Source organism: Hemitrygon akajei, chromosome 2, assembly GCF_048418815.1.
Source record: "Hemitrygon akajei chromosome 2, sHemAka1.3, whole genome shotgun sequence".
NCBI lineage: Eukaryota > Metazoa > Chordata > Chondrichthyes > Myliobatiformes > Dasyatidae > Hemitrygon > Hemitrygon akajei.
Genome location: NC_133125.1, coordinates 185,100,792 through 185,124,156, shown reverse-complemented (window position 1 = coordinate 185,124,156; position 23,365 = coordinate 185,100,792). Strand labels below are relative to the sequence as shown.

At 43.5% G+C, this 23,365-nt stretch overlaps 1 protein-coding gene across 1 annotated transcript in view; it reads right to left on the bottom strand.

Annotated features, from left to right (window-relative positions):
- Positions 1-2,074: 2,074 nt before the first annotated feature.
- LOC140721598 (uncharacterized) overlaps positions 2,075-23,365 on the bottom strand; it is a 32,953-nt gene continuing 11,662 nt past the window's right edge. The window contains exons 6-8 of the mRNA XM_073036413.1: positions 22,922-23,035; positions 2,763-2,855; positions 2,075-2,127 (exon numbers count right to left, since the gene is read on the bottom strand). Coding sequence (XP_072892514.1) covers positions 2,075-2,127; positions 2,763-2,855; positions 22,922-23,035 — 260 coding nt within the window. The remainder of the gene's footprint in view (positions 2,128-2,762; positions 2,856-22,921; positions 23,036-23,365) is intronic.

The following is a 23,365-nucleotide window of genomic DNA, read 5'->3' as shown; positions in this document are numbered from 1 at the left end:
CTTTTCCACTTCAGGAAAAGGGATTCCCAGTTGGAAAACACTGGAACAAACCAATGTTCTCCAATTAAATTTCCTGCCCCAAGTTTCCCAGTCCCAGATGCCCTCAAGCAGCAGCAGGACTCTCTATCTCCCCGTGAACTTATACTCAGACCATAAGACCATAAGATATAGGAGCAGAATTAAGCATTTTGCCCATCGAGTCTGCTCTGCCATTTCATCATGGCTGATCCAATTTTCCTCTCAGTCCCAATCTCCCTGTGTCCTGTATCCCTTCATGCCCTGACCAATCAAGAATCTATCAACCTCTTCCTTAAATATGCCATACACAAAGACTTGGCCTCCACAGCTGCATGTGGCAAAGAATTCCACAGATTCACCACTCTCTGTCTGAACAATTCCTCCTCATCTCCATTCTGAAAGAACTCCGCTCTATTCTGAGGCTGTGTCCTCTGGACTTCAACTCTCCCACCATCCTCTCCACATCCACTACATCAAGGCCTTTCACCATTTGATAAGTTTCAATAAGGTCACCCCTCATTCTTCAGAATTCTAGTGAATACAGACCTGGAGCCATCAAACGCTCTTCATATGACAAGCCATTCAATCCTGGAATCATTTTCGTGAATTTCCTTTGAACCCTCTCCAGTTTCAACACATCCTGTCTAAGATAACGGGCCAAACCTGTTCACAATACTCACCAGTGCTTCATAAAGTTTCAACATTACATCCTTGTTTTTCTATTCTCATCCTCCTGAAATGGATGCTAACATTGCATTTGTCTTCCTCATCACAGACTCCACCTGCAAATTAACCTTTAGGGAATCCTGCACAAGGACTCTCAAGCCCCACTGCACCTCACTGTTTTGTATTTTCTCTCCATTTAGAAAATAGTCTTTTCCCTTCTTCCAGCAAAGTGCATGACGATACAGTTCCCGACAATGTATTCCATTCGTCATTTCTTTCCCAATCTCTTAATCTCACTGTCCTTCTGTAGTCTCTCTACTTCCTTAAAACAACCTGCCAATCTATTTATCATCATATTGTCTACAAACTTTGCAACAAAGTCATCAATTCCATCATCCAAATTATTGACATATAACATGAAAGGAATTGGTCCCAATACAGACCCCTGTGGAACACCACTGGGTACCAGTATTATCCTCCTTTCATACAATACTTCTTGCATTGAAACATATGCAGCTCAGGACACAAGTCGCACCATGCACAATCTTTTGATCTTCATCTGTGGTCTTACCAACATCTGCCTCCACAACCTCTCCACTGACTGTTCTGACACTCTGGTTCCCATCTCCCTGTAACTCCAGTTTAAATCCCATCATGAAGCATTAACAAACCTTCCCTCTCCAGTTCAGGGGCAAACCGTCCCATCTGTATTGGTCTCACCAAATTGATATATCTGTTGTTGAAGGGGATAGCCACAGGGGTACTCTACACTGGTTCCTTAACCTCTTTCCCCTTCCTGACGGTCACCCAGTTTCCCGTGTCCTGCACATTGGGTGTAACTACCTCTCAATATGTCCTATCTATCACCCCCTCAGCATCAAAAAAGATCTGGAATTCATCCAGTTCCAGCTCCAATTCCTTAACACTTTGTTAGAAGCTGCAGCTGGATGCACTTCTCCCAGTTGTAGTCACCAGAGACACTGGAGGTCTCCCTGCCTTCCCACATCACACAAGAGGAGCATTTCACTATCCTGCCTGGCATCTCTACTGTCCTAACTGGGCAAATATAAAGAAGAGAAGGGGGAAAAACTTAAAATTGTCTTTTCATTGTCTTCTCTGAGTGAAGCCTCTCTTTGAAGAACTGAAGTCTCAAGATCACCACTCTGACGATGTCCACTGAGACGATGGACACTGTGCTTGTCCCTGCCTTCCTTTAACTTGCTCTCGCTAATCAATCCCAAACACTGACTGATGACTGGTCACTAAACCGTCACCTGCCGCAGCCTTTTATCCTCGAGAAATGAACCAGATTGATGCCCCTCCTCTCCAAACTTCTGATGCCTGGATTGGTTGCTTGTCAAAGCTCTTTTTCTTGTAAAATTTAACTACTTCACCCTTTAACTGTCTCAGATCCATTCAGCACAGCCCTAGTTTCTGCAAATTCTGCTCAGTAAATGTACACCAGAATCATTAAAGACTAATTTCTCCTTCCTATGATTTGGGACACAACATTCCTCTGTCTCCAAGACCTATTAAGGACTTGTCAGAATCCTGATGCCCACATGAATTTGTCTGGCTGAAGAGTGGCATTTATCCCTGGTTTTGCTCATTCCCATCTATTAATCCCTGTTGACCAAAAAGCTGCTCCCACTTCTCCTTGCTTCATTGGGAAATGTGGTCATGCAACCTGTCACCCGTCCGTCAATCTGAGACAAGTTGTAATCCAAACACAGATCCTTGCAGGACACCATTAGTCACATTCTCCCAACATGGGCCACGTAATCTCCTGCAAATTATCCCCACACTCTGCCTTGTCCCATTGAGGCAACTGTCTGCTCAGGTCAACATTTTGCCTTCAGTTCCATGAGCATCAGTGAAATGCCATTAAAGTCTAAACCTCCAGCAGATCCCCCTGTGGGAAAGGACTTCAGCTGTGGGACTGAGGACTTCAGGTGCTGGTGGTCCTGGTAAAGCAGATCACAACATCCTGACTGAGATACTCACTTCATTCCAACCAAACTCCAGAGAACCGAGTTCATCATTTACATGAAAATACAGAATAATATTTCAGCACATACCTTTAAACGTCATCCAGGAAATTGTAGCAATGATGATGACAATGAGAAAACCAACATTATAGACAGAGATCCATCTTCGAAATCTATCACCATCTTTGGATAAATGAAAATTAATCAGTTTGAAAGCCATAGTAACAGATCTACATAAATTATTTCACATAAGCATCAATTTACAATGTGTTCTTGGTAATGAAGATGGACCCTGAGTCAGTCAGGCTACTTAAACACAGGGAAGCCCAACCGGTTCAGAAATGGAGCAGAAATCCGAACACCAGACTGAAGAAAGTCCAGGGATCTCTCTCACACTGGCAGCAAACATAGAATCCAGGAAACAACAGATAAACACAAACAAACGCATATTTGATAACTTCTGTAATCCCTTATCGAGTGTCTGCACATGCAGAATTGGCAGATACACTGCAGTCTCCCTGTGTACATATCCAGCAGATGAGGTAACAATCCACTGCAAATCAGCTTTGTATTATTCTAGAGATGGTGAAGGTTTCAGTTGATGTGGTCTTGCCTGTGGTGACAACACCCAGCCCCAGCTACAGCACTGAAGTTCCACTGTGAAGCCTGTTCTGTTGTTGAGGACTGAACCATCACCACACCCAGATGCTCAAGGCTTCAAACAGTGTTCTGCTCCAAGAAAAAACTGAACTCAATGTGAGTGCAGACTAAACTGTCCAAATGCTGGGACATTTAACATGGATAAGGATAGTGGTTGTCCAGGAAGTCCATCGGTAACCAGTGATACATGTCTGAGGGATTGTCCACCATAAGATCCAAGGGACACTTTTTCTTCACCCAGATTTTTAATTTATTCACTCTGATGGGTTCAGTAATTATTGTTTAGAAGCCTACAAGACCATAAGAGATAGGAGCAGAATTAGGCTAGTCGGCCCATTGAGTCTGCTCTGCCATTCAATCGTGGCTAATCTCTTTTTACCCCTGCTCAGTCCCACTCCCTGCCCTTCTCCCCGTAACCTTTAATGCCTTGGCCAATCAACAACCTATCAATTTCCACCTCAAATATAACCAACAACCTGGCCTCCACAGCTGCCTGTGTTAACAAATTCCACAAATTTACCATCTTCTGGCCAAAGAAATTTCTCAGCATCTCTGTTTCAAATGGATGCCCCTCTATCCTGGGGTTGTGCCCACTTATTCTAGACTTCCCCAACATGGGAAACATCCTTTCCACATCTACTCTGTCTAGGCCTTTCAAAATTCAAAATCCTTCTGAATTCTAGTGAGTACAGGCCCAGAGCCATCAAACCTTCCTCATATGATAACCCTTTCATTCCCGGAATCCTCCTTGTGAACCTCCTCTGAACCCTCTCCAATGCCAGCACATCTTTTCTTAGATGAGGAGCCCAAAACTGTTCACAATACTCAAGGTGAGGCCTCACCAGTGCCTTATAAAGCCTCAGCATCACATCCCTGCTCTTATATTCTAGACCTTCTGAAATGAATGTTAACATTGCATTTGTCTTCCTCACCACCAACTCAACCTGCAAGATAAACTTTTGGGTGTTCTGCACAAGGATTCCCAAGTGCCTTTGCATCTCAGATTTTTGGATTTCCTCCCTGTTTAGAAAATTGTCTGCATATTTATTTCTACCACCAACGTGCATGACCATGCATTTTCCAACATTGTATTTCATTTAGATAGATAGATACTTTATTCATCCCCATGGGGAAATTCAACTTTTTTCCAATGTCCCATACACTTGTTGTAGCAAAACTAATTACATACAATACTTAACTCAGTAAAAAAATATGATATGCATCTAAATCACTATCTCAAAAAGCATTAATAATAGCTTTTAAAAAGTTCTTAAGTCCTGGCGGTAGAATTGTAAAGCCTAATGGCATTGGGGAGTATTGACCTCTTCATCCTGTCTGAGGAGCATTGCATCGATAGTAACCTGTCGCTGAAACTGCTTCTCTGTCTCTGGATGGTGCTATGTAGAGGATGTTCAGAGTTATCCATAATTGACCGTAGCCTACTCAGCGCCCTTCGCTCAGCTACCGATGTTAAACTCTCCAGTACTTTGCCCACGACAGAGCCCGCCTTCCTTACCAGCTTATTAAGACGTGAGGCGTCCCTCTTCTTAATGCTTCCTCCCCAACACGCCACCACAAAGAAGAGGGCGCTCTCCACAACTGACCTATAGAACATCTTCAGCATCTCACTACAGACATTGAATGACGCCAACCTTCTTAGGAAGTACAGTCGACTCTGTGCCTTCCTGCACAAGGCATCTGTGTTGGCAGTCCAGTCTCTTGCCCATTCTCCTCATCTGTCTAAGTCCTTCTGCAGCTTTTCTTTTTCCTGAACACTACCAGCCCCACCACCAATCTTTGTATTATCTGCAAACTTGGCAGCAAAGCCATCTATTCCAGGCTTTCTCAACCGGGATTATGTGAGAGTTTGTGATTGAAAAAATAAACTTTGATTTTTGAACTCCATGCAACGTGTGATGCTAGCACTCACAGTGGTTGGCAGTGACCGAGCAGACCCATTAGCAATCTCATTAGAGATCTCTCCGCCCAGTATGGCAGTGCAGAGTAGGGCCGTGTTTATTTGGCCATTGACAGATGTTGAGAACTGTACTGCACGAAGGGGAGGATAGTAGGCTGATAAATGGTGAGTGTTGTACTGTACAGAGGGGTGGAACATAGGCTGATAATTGGTGAGTGCTGTATTGCACGGAGGTCTTTGTGCCTCTTGTGCAGGACACGGTGATCTCTCTTTCCCTGAGAGAGTTCTCTGTAGAGTACAGCTTTCGGTAACCTGGAGTTGTCCATGTGAGACGTGTCCTGGCCAACAGAGCTGCCTGAGCAGCAAAGTGGCTTCAATGCTTGGACGTTGAGCTTCTCCGGGACCTCACTGTTGGAGACACGATCCAGTCAGCTGATACCCACGACGGAGCAGAGGCAGCACTGATGGACGTACTTGAGCAACTGGATTTGCTTGCGGTACAAGACCCAGGCTTCGGAGCCGTATAGCAGTGTTGTGATGACGGCAGCCCTGTACACCTGGATTTTTGTGGACAGACTCAGCTGGTGTTCTTCCACATGTTTCTGAAGGCATCTGAAGGCACTGCTACCTCTGGCAAGTCAATTGTCAATGTCCCTTACTACCGTAGTGTCATTGGATCTGACACTGCTCAGGTAGGTGAACTGCTCAAACGTGGTGAGAGGGTGGTCAGATCAATGATGATCTGAGATGGGTTGTAAACCCCACCAGGGGGCTTCTGATGGAGGATCATTGTTTTCTTCAGACTGACCGTTAACCCCCAAAGCCCTTGCAGCCTTGGTGAACTGAGTGACTGCAGCCTGTAGCATGTCCTCTGTGTGCGTGAGACGAGCACAGTTGTCCATAAATAGTAGCTCGAGAATGGGCTCCAACATGGAATTTGTTCGGGCGAGAAGGTGACCACCCTCAAACAGTTCGATAAGTCAACGTGTTGATGACATGTCACATGATGTTGAAAAGGTTTTGTGTGACAAAGTGAAAAACAATATCTTCTCTATCCAGGGTGATGAGTCAACAGATTTGACCAATAAATGTCATGTTGTAGCATTTGTAAAATTACAAATGGTGAAATTCCAGAAAACTTTTTCTGTTGCAAAGAGCTGCCCGAAACAAGCAAAGGCCAAGATATATTTAATGTTTTGTCTTCATATCTGGAAACAAAAGGCCTGTCTTGGAGGAACCATGTTGGCATCTGTACTGATGGTGCCCCTCGATGGCTCCATGAGAGGTTTCATTTCTCTTGTGAAAAAGAAAATCCTGACATTGTCACAACACACTGCTTTCTTCACAGAGATTCTGGATGATGCTTCAAAAATAGTTGACTTTATTAAACAAAGACCAGTTTACTTGAGAATGTTTAAAAAAGTGTGAAAAACTGGACAAGGAGCACACCGATCTCCTCTACATACAGAAATCTGGGGGCTGAGCAGAGGAAGAGTTCTCAACAGGATGTCTGAACTGGAAGGTGAATTGCGGGAGTACTTGCAAGAAAATAGTAGGTCAGGCTTTGCTGAGTGCATTGATGATGAAGAATGTCTGCAGAAACTAGCCTACTTAGCAGACACTTTTCATCATCTGAACCAACTGAACAAGTCTCTGCAAGGTGTTGGAGAAAATGTTTTGACTTCAACTTACAAAAATGTTGGATTTAAAAGGAACTGAATCTTTGGAAAAATCATGTCGCAAAAGGAAATCTTGAAATGTTTCCAATGCTGCTTGGGCTTGAGAGTGAGGAAGGATCAGAAGGTCTCGAGTCTTATTGAAAACCCCCTGGAATAACTGCAGAACAAAACTGAACAGTATTTTTCCTCCCTTTCAACACAAGTGTATGACTGGGTGAGGGAACCTTTCTCTGAATCTTCTGCTCAGCCTGAGAACTTGACTTTGAGAGAAGAGGAGGAACTTTGTGAGATGCCGTCTGATCGTGCACTCAAGATGGGATTTACTGACCTGTCCCTGGACAAGTTCTGGATTTCTGTGAAAGAAGAGTATCCTGACATTCATAGGAAAGCAAGGAACATTTTGCTGCAGTTTTCAACTTTTCACATGTGTGAGCAAGCTTTTTTTTGTTTAACAAGCAACACGAGCAAGAATAGAGATTGTTTCATTTCAGTTGAAGGTGAAGTCAGTGTGTTCTTATCTCAAGTTTGACCCAGAATTGAGTATTTGTGCAGCAAAAAACAAGCACAGGTTTCACATGCTAGGCCTATATCTGTGCCTGATCATGTCACTTAGTAAGAAAATGTTTTTTCAAAGTCTTGTATAAAATTGAGCATTAGGCTATATTTTTATTCATATTGCATTGGCTTACAGTTTTCAGTAACTTTTGTTACGCCTGCGCCCCAACTCGGAGGGGCCGAAGGGTAGAAAGTAGCCCCCTCCTTTGTGAGAATCGCAAGATCGCTATTAATTCAGGTCAGGAGACCCAGGAAATGAGAGAGAGACGCAGAATCCACAGGGGGTTTGGAATGTCCTGGCCCTCAGCGATTTCAAAGCCACGGGAACCCGCCATTGTCTCTTGGAGACAAAATTGTGTATTAAGCACTGTGCTATTCATCGATGCCCTCAAGGAATGAGCAACGTGGGCTGGTTGGGGGGATGGCATCCTCCCCAACCTGATTGACATCTGAGACCCCGTGAGTGAGGATAAAAGAGGGTTTGGGGAACAAGCCCTTTCAGACGCACCAGGAGAAACGATAGAAATCCCGTGACAGCGTTTAATAGCGCAAGCCGGTGGAAAGCCCACGTGCGTCCTTTTCCATTTGCCTCAGAATTGGTGGGACTGACCACGGAAGACGGCTTAGCTAAAAAGAAAAAAGACACCGACGACATTTCGAAGGATCAACATCATAGAAAGGAAATCGGGCAAGTTCTAAACCCTGTCTCTCTCTCCAACCAAAAGCTGCAGCCTAAAGGAACTTGAGTGACTTTTATATTTCCATCGGACAATACATTATCCCCTAGACAACGATAGAGTTATTTCTTATTGATTATTATTATACCCGCGCTTTTAGATTTAGTATTGACGACGTATATTATCTGCATGTTTGCATTGATATTATTTTTGTGTATTTTTATCAATAAATACTGTTAAAAATAGTACCATCAGACTTCAACAGACCTCTCTATCTTTGCTGGTAAGTGACCCAGTTACGGGGTACGTAACACTTTACGATTCAATGTAATCAATAAATTTTCATGTTGTAAATAGCATTAATTAAAATCAATTTACAACCTTTATTTCAATTGAATTTTCTGAACATTAAGTCAGTTTACTAACTTAAGTTAGTTATTTAACAGAAATTTATTATGTTTGCCTTATGAATTTTTGAAATTCATGAGAAAGGGACAGAAAGAGATTAATTTGAAGAATGGTAAGCTAAGACTCTGGTGAGGCACGAGGCAAGATGGCAGCACAGCACTGAGCGCTGACACATAACCCTCCTTTTTCACATTCTTTAGGGCTCATAGACGGTCCTATTACAAGGTTGAATTGGAGAAAGATCTAACTAAAGACATGACCTCAAAAAAAGATCCAAATTCAACCTAGAAACGAGATACCAGCAGATGACACCAAGCTAGTGATTCATCCGAGGAAACAGCTATTCCAATTAAGCAGACAATGGCAACGGAGATGGAATCGCTGCAAGAAACGGTAGCCCACTTGCTAAAGGAGTCACTGGAAAAGGCTCTCGACCCCATACAGAAGCATATGGCAGAGAATGGCAACATTCTCCGGTTGTTAAAGGAGCAAGCAGACATTCATGCGAAAAAATTAGCACGGTCTTCAACAAAACAGACAATATTCAGGTTAGCTTACACAAGAATGATAAAGTTACTAACTCCTGTCTCGCGGAGGTGACTAAGATATGGAAGAGGCTAAACGACTTGGAGGACAGATCCAGGAGAAACAATGTGCGGCTGGTTAACTTACCGACAGGCGCTGAGGGTGACGATCCAAGAGGTTACCTCCAGAAGATGCTGCCTAATTGGATTCCAGCGCTCAAGAATTCCCACAGCACTCCATGGGAGATTGACAGAGCACACAGGATCTTTTCCAACAACACCTGAAGACCGCGGACCATAGTCTTTAGGCTTCTACGGTACACCGACCTGCAGGCTATCCTGGAGGGCACGAGGAAACCCAAACCTACTCTCCCCGATGGCACCCAGGTGCAGTTCTTCACCAACTACAGCCCCGGCACGATGCAGGAATGGCAAGGATACAGGGAGATCAGCGCTACGCTTCGACAGAAGGGGATTGACTCGTTCCTCTTATACCCAGTGATTTTGAGAGTGAATATCAAGGGCATGAAGATGTCGTTTAACTCGGCAGAGGAAGCGAAAGAAGTCCTGAAATCATCGGTGCTGGGAGATATGGAAGAAGACCCTGGGCAAAGTCCACACGCCCCTCAGGAGGAGATGGAACTGCATTAAGAGCTCAGACCAGCCTGTATGCACAATCTAACAGGCACGGGCAAGTTAACATCCTAGGTGTGAAGTTTTCTGGTTATTCTTTTATTGGAAAGTCATTCGATGCATTTTTGTATTTTGTTAATTAAGGGGCCAGTTTGTTTCTGGGTAGAGTTTCAGGGTAATGGCTCAGTTAACTTGTTAGTACAAGGATAACATGGTAAGGTGATGTAAGTCTGCCTAGAATATATCTGATCACAACCCAGTCAGATCTACTTTAATTATGGCAGAATTAGAAATAAGGTTACTAGGTAGAGGTTTAACGCCAAGCTTCTAAAATACGACAAATTTCTAACACAACTGAGAACAAAATTGACGGAATATATAAATTTAAATAAAAATAGTGTCTTGGATATGACAGTGATTTGGGCCTCCATCAAGGGTTTCTTATGAAATAATGCCATATGGTTCAGTTTGCACCTACATAAAAGCCAGCTTCGAAAGATTTCCACCCTAGAAGAACAATGTAAGGTTTTGGAGAATGATCTCAAAAGGAGATACACCATAACGAAAGAAAATGAGCTCAAAACAAAACAAACAGAATTAAATGATTTATTAAGAAGCAGGGCAGAATATATGATCCATATAACCAAACATAAGTATTATGCAGAAGGCAGCAGACCGAGCCATCTTTTGGCACTAACGCTCAAACAACAGGAAGCTAAAAGGTCTATACCAGCAATTAGATGTGCTAAACGTGGAGTAGTATCTTCAACAGAGGAAATAAATGAGACATTCAAGAATTACTTTAAAGAACTGTATACAAGTGGCTCAGCTCCTTCTGAGAATGACTACACAGATTTTTTTAGTGGATTAGACCTCCCTACGTTGTCATTAGAGGACACCGAAACTCTAGACTCTCCTATTATACTGGATGAGCTACTTAAAGCAGTCAAAGCTACAAATAGAGGCCGTACGCCAGGTATAGACAGCATTCCTGTGGAACTTTACATAGCATTTTGGGATATTCTTGGACCAGTATGGTTAGAAACATTAAATTATGCTATTGGAAATGGCACTTTCCATAGAGATCTAAACACAGTCCTGATCACAGTTATACCTAAGCCCGGTAAGGACCCCTTGGAGTGTGCCAATCACCGTCCAATCTCCTTGATAAATGCCGACCTCAAGATATTTTCCAAAGTCTTAGCCAGTAGACTTGAGACAGTAGTTGGGAAAATAATTAACCCAGATCAAACGGGCTTTATCAGGGGATATCTGATAATATTTGCCGGCTCTTACACATACTGAGTGCAACACATAAAATCCTGCCTGCCTGGGGCCTGATATTTCTTGTTGCTGAAAAAGCTTTCCATCGCCTTGAATGGCCGTATCTTTGGAAAGTTCTAAAAGAATTTAAGTTCAGCAATAAATTTATCAATATGACTCAAACACTGTATGCTAATCCTTCAGCCTGGGTGTGTATGGGAGGAAGTTTCTCAGAGTTATTTGACATAGGATGGGGCACACAACATTTTACTATATCTATTGAATCGCTTGCACATTTAATTAGAAACTCTCCTCAGATCTCCCCTATTACAATAGGTACAACATCACATTCGATATCATTTTACACAGATAACACACTGGTTTATATGGCAAATGTTCAACAAATTCTCCCCTATGTTTTAAAAACACTGGAGCAATTTGGATTTCTTTCAGGATACAAAGTTAATTTGTCAAAATCAGCACTGATGCTGATTAATACAGATAAAAGTAAGGTGTCTCTCCCTCCCCAGATTAAGGTTACAAAAGAGGTCCTCTACTTGGGTATTAAAGTTAATACTTCTCTGTTGTCTGTGGCTAAAACAAATTACTCATTAATTTTGAAAAAAAAATAGAAGATATTAATAGATGGAGACACCTGCCAGCATCAGTCCCAGCCCGTATATCGGTCATTAAAATGAACATCTTACCCCACATTAATTTTATCAGCTCAATGATCCCACTTGCACCTCCAGCAGGATATTGGCAAAAACTGGACTCCTTGCTACAATGCTATGTTTGGAATGGTAAACGACCCAATATAAAGTGGTCAGCTCTACAATTCAAAAAGTCGGATGGGGGATTGGCATGTCCAAATTTTAAACTGTATCACTGGGCATTTGTATTAAAAAGTCTGAGCTATTGGATGGAGGAGGATAAAGTTTCGTCATGGAAAATTATAGAGCAAGAGCTAATAGCACCAATAAGGTTGAAGGACTTTCTGCTTATGGGTATGTCTACCGAAAAATGTGATTTGTATTACGGTCCCATTTTAACCCATATGCTACAAGTGTTTAGAGCAGCAGAAAAATTCCTAAAATTTAAAAGCGTATGGTGCAAATCATCTCCATTATGGAACAATAATCACTTTCTATCTGAGTGGAAACCATTCACTAACAGAACTTGGGAGGATAAAGGTATCACTACTCTTCAAGATATTAATGGGGCAAGTACTATCCTTAGCTTTCAAGAACTAGTATCTTGATATAATTTTGATAAACACTCTCTTTTCTTCTACTTTAGAGTAAGATCAGTTTGTAAAGCCTACGGGGTTCCCTGGGGTCAGATTTAAAGGACCATCATTGTTGGATACAGAGTGCTCCAAGACAGACAGTGTCATATATGTATGATAAATTAAACTCACAGAATTATATGTCCATATCAGGAATGAAAGCCTGGGATAGGGACATATCTGAATTGGGACAAGACTTAGACTGGGATGCGATTTGGGATAATGCTGCCAGTGCTTCGAAAAACACAAAACATCGGCATATCCACTTGAAATTTTGTCACAGAGCATATCTAACACCGAGAATTAGACATCAAATGGGACTGGTTCCTGACCCATGTTGCTCATTTTGCCCCCACAAAACTGTTAGCTCTTTTGTACATGTTGCATGGAAATATCCAGGGGCTTTTGGTTTGTGGGGGAAGGTTATCGGTACTCTTACAGAACTAACGGGGGTACAATTACCAATGGACCGCACTGTACATCTTCTAAATGATGACTCCCACCTTTCCCTTACGGAAAAAAACACGCGACATCTGGCTGGCAGGCCTGACTGCAGCTAAGAAGATTGCAGTCCAGCGTTGGAAACCTCCTCATGATATTTCATATACTCACTGGCTTCAGAGCTTTTTGGACATTTTGTACCTGGAATTATCATCAGCGAGAGTAAATGATGCACGACCAAACTCAATCTTAATGTGGAAAAAGTTGATATCTAACTTAAAAGATCTTCTGTTAACATAGGAATGCTCTGTCTGTGTATGCACTGCTATTCAGTTGGTAGGTGGAGGGGAGAGGGGTGTGAGGGGAGAGAGAGGGGTTGGGGGGTGGGAATGAAGGTTGGGGGTGGCTGGGTTATACAGTCAAAATGTAATCGGCAACTGTTTGTATTGAATGTAATTTGTTGGTGTTGCAATAAATATTAGTGATTAAAAAAATGGTAAGCTAAGCTTAACTGCCTGTTTTTTTCAAGAACATTTGGCTAAGAATTCATTCATTCATTCTCTACTCAAAAGAGCATTGGCAATGATTTTTGGATTATACTATCAACAACTTATTGATCACACTAATGTACCATGAGCTGTATTTATAATCATTTTTATCAGGAGATCCCTGAGACCTGAAAATTAATTCAGGGATTCCTTCAGAGCAAAACATTTGAGAAAGGCTGGTCTAATCTGTGCATGTTTGGAAGTTAAGCACTGGTGTGCCAAAGTGAATATACCTCTTAGTTAAGATAAGATGTATTTATTCATATTTTTGATGTTGTGTACAAGGTACAGGTTGGTGAGATTCAAATATTGTTTGTATTGTTTTTTTAGAATTGCCACTACCGTATTGGTTTTGTATATTTTATTTTATTTATTTTCATACTGCAAACTTAACTAGTTGACCACACAAGGTGTGTGGACCGAAGTTAAGCTTTTGATAGTTCCTTTCTGCATTAAAGTATCTCAAACAGATAAAGGAATTAAACACTTGAAAAAGTATTTGTTGTTCTGAGTGTGTATTCTTCCCAGGCTACAAAATTTGGTACCAGCCGTGGGGTAATTCCAAGCCAGTTTAGAGGGTTTTTGATGTTTGTATGCAGTACAATATACAATACATAATAGGGTAGTGGTGAAGGACAGGACAGTCGTTTCCGTGAGACGGTGTCATGTGGAGACCATGGTAGAGTCTTGATGCCGGGTTGGGACATCAGGGACTGAAGCCAGGATGTAGAACTGTGACAGTGATCCAGAGCAAATGTGGCTGTGAAGTCATCGTGTTTTCTGCAGGAGATGTCAGCAACCCATTTTCTAGGCTTGTTGTAGAGACTTTTTAAGGACTTGAGTTTTCACAATGTTACATTCAGAGGATGAGCAAACTGAACATGATTTCAATGAACAAATTAGAGAGATGCATGGTCAGCTCAAGGAAGCCATGGCAATTGTTGATAAAGTAAGCAAAAGGTCCTTTGTATACTTTCCAAGGAAAAGACACATCGCTCCATTTACAGGGGATGCTGAGAAAGATGGGAGGTCTGTTGATGACTTTATTGAAGAAATCGATCATGTACTTCATGCTGGAAATTAGACTGACCAGGATCAGTATGATTTTGTTATGTCACTGCTCAGGGGTGCAGCTCTAGAAGAAGCACTGATGTGCAGTGATGACCAGGCTGATGACTTGTTCACCTGTCTCAGGGAGGCTTTCAGAGACAAGCATAGTGCACCCCAGCTGTTGCATAGCTTCTATAGTCACAAACAGTGTGAGGGTGAAGACACAGAGAGTTTTCACATGCCCTAGCCTAAGCTCTTAACTTTCAACTGAAGTGTTCCCCTGATGCTCTGGCCAATGAAAGGGTGGTTTTTGGAGGTCAATTTATAGAAGGGATCAGAGACCCTTTCCCTGGAAGGGAGCTCCACCGATTTGTGTGGAATAACTCTAGGTCCTCAAAGTTAGAAGTGCGAGAGGAGGCTCATCTGTGGTGTTTAAGAGTCGTCAGGAAATGAAAAGACTGTAAAGTCAAAGTGTGGCAGTAGCCAGGCACAGTGTTCACTTCCTAAAGCTCAGGAATCCAATTTGTCACTCTAGACGATGTCCTTAAAGTAGTCATAGAGCAGGGCAAAGCCATTAGTGTACAGATCTTACTGTACAGAGAGGTTTTGCATATGCTATTAGCAGTAGACACAAGTTGCAGCCTAGATTCACAGAGGATGGGCAACCAGTATGTTTCAAGTATCAGGTGACGGGGGGGGGGGGGGGCACGTGGTCAAGAATTGCTCACAGAAGTGAAGTACAAGGGATGTAGAGCCCATATCTTCCAGCCCTCAGGTTGTTGTGAGTTGGGCAATTCGGGGCAACTTCACAGATAATGTACAGCCATCCTGTGACCAGTTGCTGCAATTTGCCATAGGACCATGTACTGTCATTGAGCTTAAGATATCAGGTGTCACTGTCCGTTGTCTGTTGGACACAGGTAGTCAAGTGAGCACCGTGACTGAGCAGTTCCTTCGAGAACACTTGAATGGAGAGGATGAGGAAATGTTGTCCACGGCCGGCTGGCTTAGGTTAACAGCCACTGACAGTCTTGATATTCCTTACCTTGGGCATCTAGAGCTGGAGGTTCAAGCGATGGGCATGAAAATACCCAATTGTGGCTTTCTATTCATCAGGGATCCTGTTAACACTGAACAACCCGTCCCATGCATTGTAGGCATGAACATTATAAGCCAATGTAGACAACTTGTCTACGCAGGATTTGACACGACTCTAGAAGGAAAGTTGGATTCTGACTGGAGAGATGATTTCCAGAAAGTGCAGATGTGAACTACTGGAAAGAAAGTCGTCGTCCGAGTATCAGGAAAAGATACTGAGCACATACCTGCTGAATCTGTAGTTACCATTGTGGCTAGGAAGCCCACTGGAGATGTTGGTTGTGACCATAAGATGTTACCTGAGCCACTTAACACCCCTCTACCGGGTGGTCTAGTAGTTATTCCCATGCTCGTTGACTCTCGTAGTCGTACAGTACCAGTACAGGTTTTAAACCTCTCTTTGGGGTAGTGAAGAACAACAAGCTCAGTTAAGAGTTTTACTGGCTAAGTACCTGGATATCTTTGCAGATGAAGATGAAGACCTTGGGTACACTGACAAGGTCAAGCATGAAATTCAGTTAATTGATGACGACCCTGCTTCACAGCCACACCATCGTGTTCCACCCAATCAGTACAGTGAAGTGAAACAGCACATCTCAAAGTTGTTGAAGAAGGGTGTGATTCAGGAGAGCAATAGTGTGTATGCCTCACCTGTAGTGTTGCTACAGAAGGCTGATGGCAGCTTAAGACTGTGTGAAGATTATCGGAGACTGAATCTCAAGACCAAATAGGACACATTCCCCGTCCCATGTATTGATGAAAGTCTTGATGCTCTGTGGAGAGCGCAATCTTTCTCAACAATAAACCTCACGAGTGGTTACCACCAAGTGGTGGTAGAGGAGTGTGATAGGCATCAGACTGCTTTTCGTCCCCGTTTGCTCTATATGAATATCCTCACATGACATTTGGAGTCTGCAATGGGCCAGTGACTTTTCAAAGACTCGTGCAGGCAACCATGAATGACTGAGTCTTCCGAATTATGCTTGTGTACCTGGATGATATTCTGATGCATTCACAGACTTTCCAGGGACACTTGGAGAGGCTTGACACTGTGCTTCAGCACCTCAAGGAAACTGGTCTGAAGGTGAAATTGGAAAAATATTATTTTCTGCAGTTAGAGATTAAGTTCTTAGGACACCAGATATCAACCAAGGGAATAGGCACAGATCCTGAGAAGGTCTCGGCTGTCCAGCAATGGCCAGAACCATCTACAATCAAGGACTTAAGACTGTGTAGATTATTGGAGATTGAATCTTAAGACCAATAATGATGCATTCCTGCTCCCGTGTATTGATGAGAGTTCCCACTCTCACGTATTGATCAGGGAGTGTAAGGAGTTACTGTGTCGTGTAGTTGAGGATGAGAAGCATGGGGAGTGTTATCAGCTTCTGCTACCTACCAGCTTGAGGGGTAAAGTGTTTGGGTATGTACATGACTCTATGGGGCATCAAGGCATAGAGCCTACTCCACACCTGTTGAGAAGCAGATGTTTTTGGGTGGGCATGCACGAGGATGTGGCACGGTGGATCAAAAATTGTCCACATTGTGTGCTAACTAAGATGACTCACCTTAAGATCCATCCCCTCCATGAAATAATTTTTTTGCTTCCGGGCCCCTCGAAGTTGTTGCTGTAGATTTCACTGTGTCTGAACCGACAGCTGATGGGCGTGAGAATGTCTGAGTAGTCACAGACATTTTTACTAAGTTCACCCAAGCATTCCCAACTCAGGATCAAAAGGCGGATACCACAGCAAAGGTGCTCTTGAGCGAATGGTTTATGAATTACGGTGTTCCTGAGAGGTTGCATTCTGACCACTGTGGAACCTTTGCAGGAAGGGCCTATCAGAAGGGTGAATAGGGTAGATATCAGGCCCTGAGAGAACCTTCCCACCCCAGCTCCTCAAAGGAGACTATGAACTCCCTGGGACATGAAGCAGATTCTGAGGATTTAGAGAATGATGTGATATTGGTAGAAGATGTGTCAGAACAGGGTGTACAGAATCTTGACTCCAGCCTTGACAGCATATCTTCTGGAACTGTAAGAATGTCTGGAACTGAGACTGTTGGACCTGTGACTGATGATACAGGGTCAGATGTTGGTGGCCCTCCTGTTGTCGTACCCCACAGGAGTAAAAGAGTAAATGCTGGACAGCACTCTAACCCACATCACGAACCAAGGTCAGTCCGAGATGTGGCCTCCATAAGTCCTGCAGCAGTGTCACAGATACTGGCCGGTCGAGGTTCAGTTCCATTCAGAGAAGCAGTTAAAGAGGTTAAAAATACCTTTGCAGTGAGTGAGTAATCGAGGATGCTTACCTGTTTGCAGGGGAGGATGTAACCAGGTGACTGTTGAAAATTATTTTTTATTGTTAAAAGTGTATTAGTGAATTCACCCTGGTAACACTAAAATAGCTGCCTGTGCCTTTCAGAGAAAACAGTGACGTCATTATGCACTTGTGGAGTCGAAAGAAGAGTTAGAATGTTCTGCAAAGACAAACATCGAGTGCTGGGAGCTGTTTTTCCCAGATTTTCGTGAGTAAGGTATCGGCACAGGATGGCATGGTTGTGTGAAGTTCCGTATCGGCTGAGTAGCGTGAGCGAGGAGAATTCATTTCAGGGTCCAGCCTGTACGTGTTTGGAAGTTAAGCAGGTGTGTGCCAAAGTGAGTGTACGTCTCAGTGAAGGTAATTATTCATATTTTTGATGTTGTGTACAATGTACAGGGTTGGTGGAATTCTAATGTGTTTGTATTTTTTTTTGAATTGCCACTACCATATTGGTTTTGTATATTTTGTTTAATTTATTTTCATACTGCATATGTAACTAGTTGACACACAAGTGTGTGGACTGAAGTTAAGCTGAGATTGTAACAGCAGGAACTGTGCATTTCTTTAAATTCATTTTTTTGATTTTGATGCCCTCTTTCTCCATTATAATATCTGAAACAGGTAAAGGAATTAAAGACCCAAAAAGGTATTTGTTGTCCTGAGTTTGTATTTTTCCCAGGCTACAAAATAATTCACACTTGGGTTCCTGTTGACCTACATTCCACCTCGTTTGTTTCTGTCCACCATGATGCAAACCAACATCCCCTTAGGCCCTGTTACGATGGCCCATTCTGCGTTTTGGAATGGAGAGAAAAGACTTTTTTTATTATAGATAAGATGGATCAACCTGAAGATATCTCAGAGGATCGCCTTAAACCAGCCCACCGAGATTTGGAGTATTCCACTGCCATGCCCCTGCCATCACCTCTGGACGAGCACAGGACCCGAGCCGGGCTGCTGATCCGAGCTTCAGACAGGCTCACAATGCTGGTTTTAGTTAACTCCAGAGGGGCCTGTGTATGGTAACGTGATTGGCAGAAATGTACATAATTCAGAACCACCCACATTGAGTTGGGGTTTCACTTTAAGAAGCTGGTTTGACGAGATGATATTATTATGTAAAGAGTTTTGGCACGCTCTTATGTGTTGTTTTGGGAATTCAATAAAATGGATTATGAGTTTCATTAAACATAAAATGCCTCACTTCATTTTATTTTTGAAAATCTACATTAATCCCTCATCTGAGTGTGTCATGGTCCGGATCGGTTCCCCTTTAAATTTAGTTAGGTTGCGATCCGGACCATTGACTCCTTGTTCCCTTCTAATTCTGTTTCACACGTCCCCTGCGCTTGGCAATCAAGGTAATCTACCCTCGAACCGAACCAGCAGTTTATAAGCCCCTGGTTTTAGCCGTTCGGCGTGAGAGTGTTAAGAAGCCTTCGCAAGTCACCGCCGCCACGACAAGCCAGAGTGATCCAGCCCGCATCGGAGTACCAGCAATTCGTCTTCCGTCACCAGAGTGGGTCTGGACAAGGTCAATCTACCAGGGGTGAGAGGAAGGCGGAGTCCTGGCTCGACGTTCATGCCCCTTGTCTGTATCTACCCCTCGAAGAGTCCCGGCTCAGTGCTTGAGCGAAAGGCTGAGTCCTGACTCGATGTTCCTACCCATTGCCTCCATCAAGGAGTTCCGGTGGGACTACCGCTGCCCGGCGGGGGTTCCCCCCTTTCTACCCATTGCTCCCCAAGGTCCGTGGTGGTCTGAGTCCAAGGTCCGCAGCTGTCCATGCTCCCCCTAGTCCGAGTCCAAGGTCCGTGTTTCTCTTTGTCCTCAATTTCCCGATCTTCTGTGTAGTGAGTAATAAACGCTATTTTATTGTACCTAAGAAAGACGTGTTTGTGTCCTGCGTGTGGGTCCTCTCCCAGCACCCTTGTCCCCACCTCGTGACAGAGTGTTTGCTGTGGTAGAGCCTCCGTCTGCTCTCCCTCAAATGAGAGATGCAGTGTGGGTGTGTCCTCAGTGAAAAATGGCTTTAAACGCCCATCGTCAGATCTGGCTGCACCCTATTCAGCATCATCAGGTCCTGCTCTCCTTCACCAATTGTTTATTCAAAGACTATGCAGAAATGCAAAGAGAACCCCTAATTAACCACTGTTTCCACAATTCACCATGCTGAAATATTCCAACAATGTGCACTGAACCCATGAATGGCTGGGATTCAGGCTGTGCATCTGCCCCTGTAGTTTCCCTACTTCCCTTTGCCCACTGGACCAACCCTCCCAAATGTCCCTCAATGCCCTGGTGTTGAAATTGTATTGACCATAAGACCATGAGATAAAGGAGCAGAAGTCAGCCATTCGGCCCATCAAGTCTGCTCTGCCATTTTATCATGAGCTGATCCAATCTCCCATTTAGTCCCACTCCCCCACCTTCTCACCATAACCTTTGATGCCCTGGCTACTCAGATACCTATCAATCTCTGCCTTAGATACACCCAATGACTTGGCCTCCACTGCCACCCATTTCTACAAATTCCACAGATTTGCCATCTACTGGCTAATAAAATTTCTTCAGATCTTTTCTGAAAGAGGGCCCTTCAATCTTCAAGTCATGTCCTCTTGTACTAGACTCCCCCATCCATGGAAACAACATTCCCACATCCACTCTGTCCATGCCTTTCAACATTCAAAATGTTTGAGGTCCCCCCTCATTCTTCTAAACTCCATGGAGTACAGTCCAAGAACAGTCAAATGTTCCTCATATGTTAACCCTCACATTCCCTGAATCATTCGAGTGAATCTTCCCTGAACCCTCTCCAACGCTAACACATCCTTTCTAAAATAAGGAGCCCAAAACTGCACACAGTATTCCAAGTGAGGACTTATCAGTGCCTAGGGCCTCAACATCACATCCCTGCTCTTATATTCTATTCCTCTAGAAATGAATGCCAACATTGCATTCGCCTTCTTCACCACCGACTCAACCAGGAGGTTAACCTTAAGGGTATCCTGCACGAGGACTCCCAAATCCTGTTGCATCGCAGGACTTTGAATTCTCTCCCCATTTAAATAATAGTCTGTCCATTTATTTCTTCTACCAAAGTGCATGACCGTACACTTTCCAACATTGTATTTCATTTGCCACTTCTTTGCCCACTCTCCCAATCTATCCAAGTCTCTCTGCAGACTCTGTTTCCTCAGCACTACCGGCCCCTCCACCTATCATTGTATCCATTGAGTCTGGATTCTATCCATTTCTTTTTCATGCTCAACCCTCCTCCTGTTAGATCCTGTTCATCACCAGCCTCCTCTCCTGGTTCCAATGTTAATGCCATTGCTAATAGTTCCCTCTCCTCAGGTATTGTTCCTCACCCTTTCACATCTCCCATCACCAGCTCTGTGCACAAAACAAAAGGCAATACCCCACTTTCCTTACCACATGAAAGGAGGCCATTCAGCCCATCTATGCCAGTTCACTCAGCTGTCCATTCCTGATTACTCCCCCTTGAAACCATTTCTCTCCTAATCCACATCAAGTCTACCACACTTATGCTACTGCAATTGACAGAAACCAGGTAACCTAGCAACCCATCTTTCTGGGATCTGTGCCCATGAACATTGAGAGTTGTCAGGTCCTCTCCATGCCTTAGTCTTCTGTTTACTGTTTGTTCCTTTGCCTAGTTTGCCCTCTCCAAAAGCACTGCTGTAAACATTTCCAGACTGAATTCCATTTCCTCTTTTGTGTATCCAAGGAGACCGGTGATATCTTCCTGTGACCCAGACCTTTCTTCTTCACTGTCAACCAAACTGCTGATATTGTGATCAACAGGAAACTTCCTGATCGTGTTCCTCAATTCAAGTTCAAATCATTGACATGAACCTTAAACAACAAGGGACCTGTTACTGATTCCTGCTTAACTCACCACACATGGCCCTCCAGACACTGAAACTCCCGTTGATCCTCACTGTTTGCTTCCTCCCTCTGAACCAATTTTTATTCCAACACCATCTTTTCTTGGATCCCATGGACAATTTAGTTTCTTGAGGACGCCATGAGGAACTTTAACAAAACTTTGCTAAAATCCATGTCATGAGGAGGGGCTTTACCACTCTCTCACCTCCCCTTCATCAGGATTAATGAGCAACTTTCAAGTTATTGTCATTCAACCGTATACATGTATACCATCAAATGAGACCACTTTCCTCTGGATTAATGTTCACAACACAGTACATGTAACTCACGTGCATAACACAGAGTAATATCACCACAAATAAATTAACCAATAACAAGGTGCATATATAATACAACTGAAAAGTAAACAGTATAACACTACTGGTGCTCCGTACATGATGAGACCTGGGTGGTGACACGAAGTTCAATAGTTTTACAGCCTGGAGGGAAGAAACTGTTTCTCATCCTAACGCTACAGTACCTCCTGCCTGATGGTAGGGGATCAAATAGATTACTGGACGGATGGGAGGGATCACTGACAATGCTAAGTGCCCCGTGTATGTAACACTCCTGATAAATATATCTACTGGGTGAGAGAGAGACCCCAGTGATCCTCTCAGCAACACTTGTGATCCTTTGTTGGGTTTGTCATCAGATGCCTTGCAATTCCCGTCCCAGACAGAGTTGCAGCCGGTCAGGACACTCTCGATTGGGGTCCTGTAAAAACTGGTTGTCATGGGGGATGGGGGTGGGGGTTAGATACAATCTCCTCAGGGAATGGAGATGCTGCTCTGCTTTCTTAACCAAAGAGATGGTGATGAGGGATCATGTGAGATCATCTGTTATGTGACTCTCAGAAACTTGGTGCCTTTAACTCTCCCCATGGAGGAGCCACGTGTGTGCAGTGAGGAGTGGTCCCTCACTCCTCACCTCTACATCACGAGTCACAGCACCTTTGACAACATAATGTGTGTAACACAATTGAGTTGAGACATTTTACCCTCAAGTACCATCTCTGAGGCCAGGTCAGAGGTGACTCTGGAATCGTTCCAGCAGTGGTGTCACTGTGAAACACCACTCCACAACTGGGCAAAAATACAGGGTAATTTCATCCCTCATGTCTCAGGCACCCAGACTGGGTGGTGGGAGGTGATTTTTCTTTTAAAATTAACTGCAATTTCTTTGGAGAGACGCATGAAGTTTAAACACAAGTGTAGATAATAACACTTACCTTCATACCAAAATGCTTTCCACCCAAGAGTCACAAATGAAATAAAAGCCACTACAAGCAACACCACCATTGTGATTGACACAGCAAATGTGACAGTGTCCTCGCTGTTAAAACCTGCAATTACAAATAAATTCAAATCAGCAAACATGCAACAATACACCAGAAAAATGAGCAGGAGAGCTGCCAATTGTTGCCAAAACTAATTTGTTCCCCTTATCTCCTGCAGGGAAGAGATGTGCTCATCACTGCCCAGTCTTGTCAACCTTGACTTCTGGTCTGCACCGACTGCCTCTACCTGCTGTGCTGGGTTGACAAGCCACTGATTTGTTACGCCGGCCAAGAATAGACTGACTCACTCTCTCTTCCTCAGTCAGTATTTCCCTGTTACCTGCTGCCAATATTCTGCACTGGGTGCTCCTTCTTGTGTTGAGATGGCTGAATTTT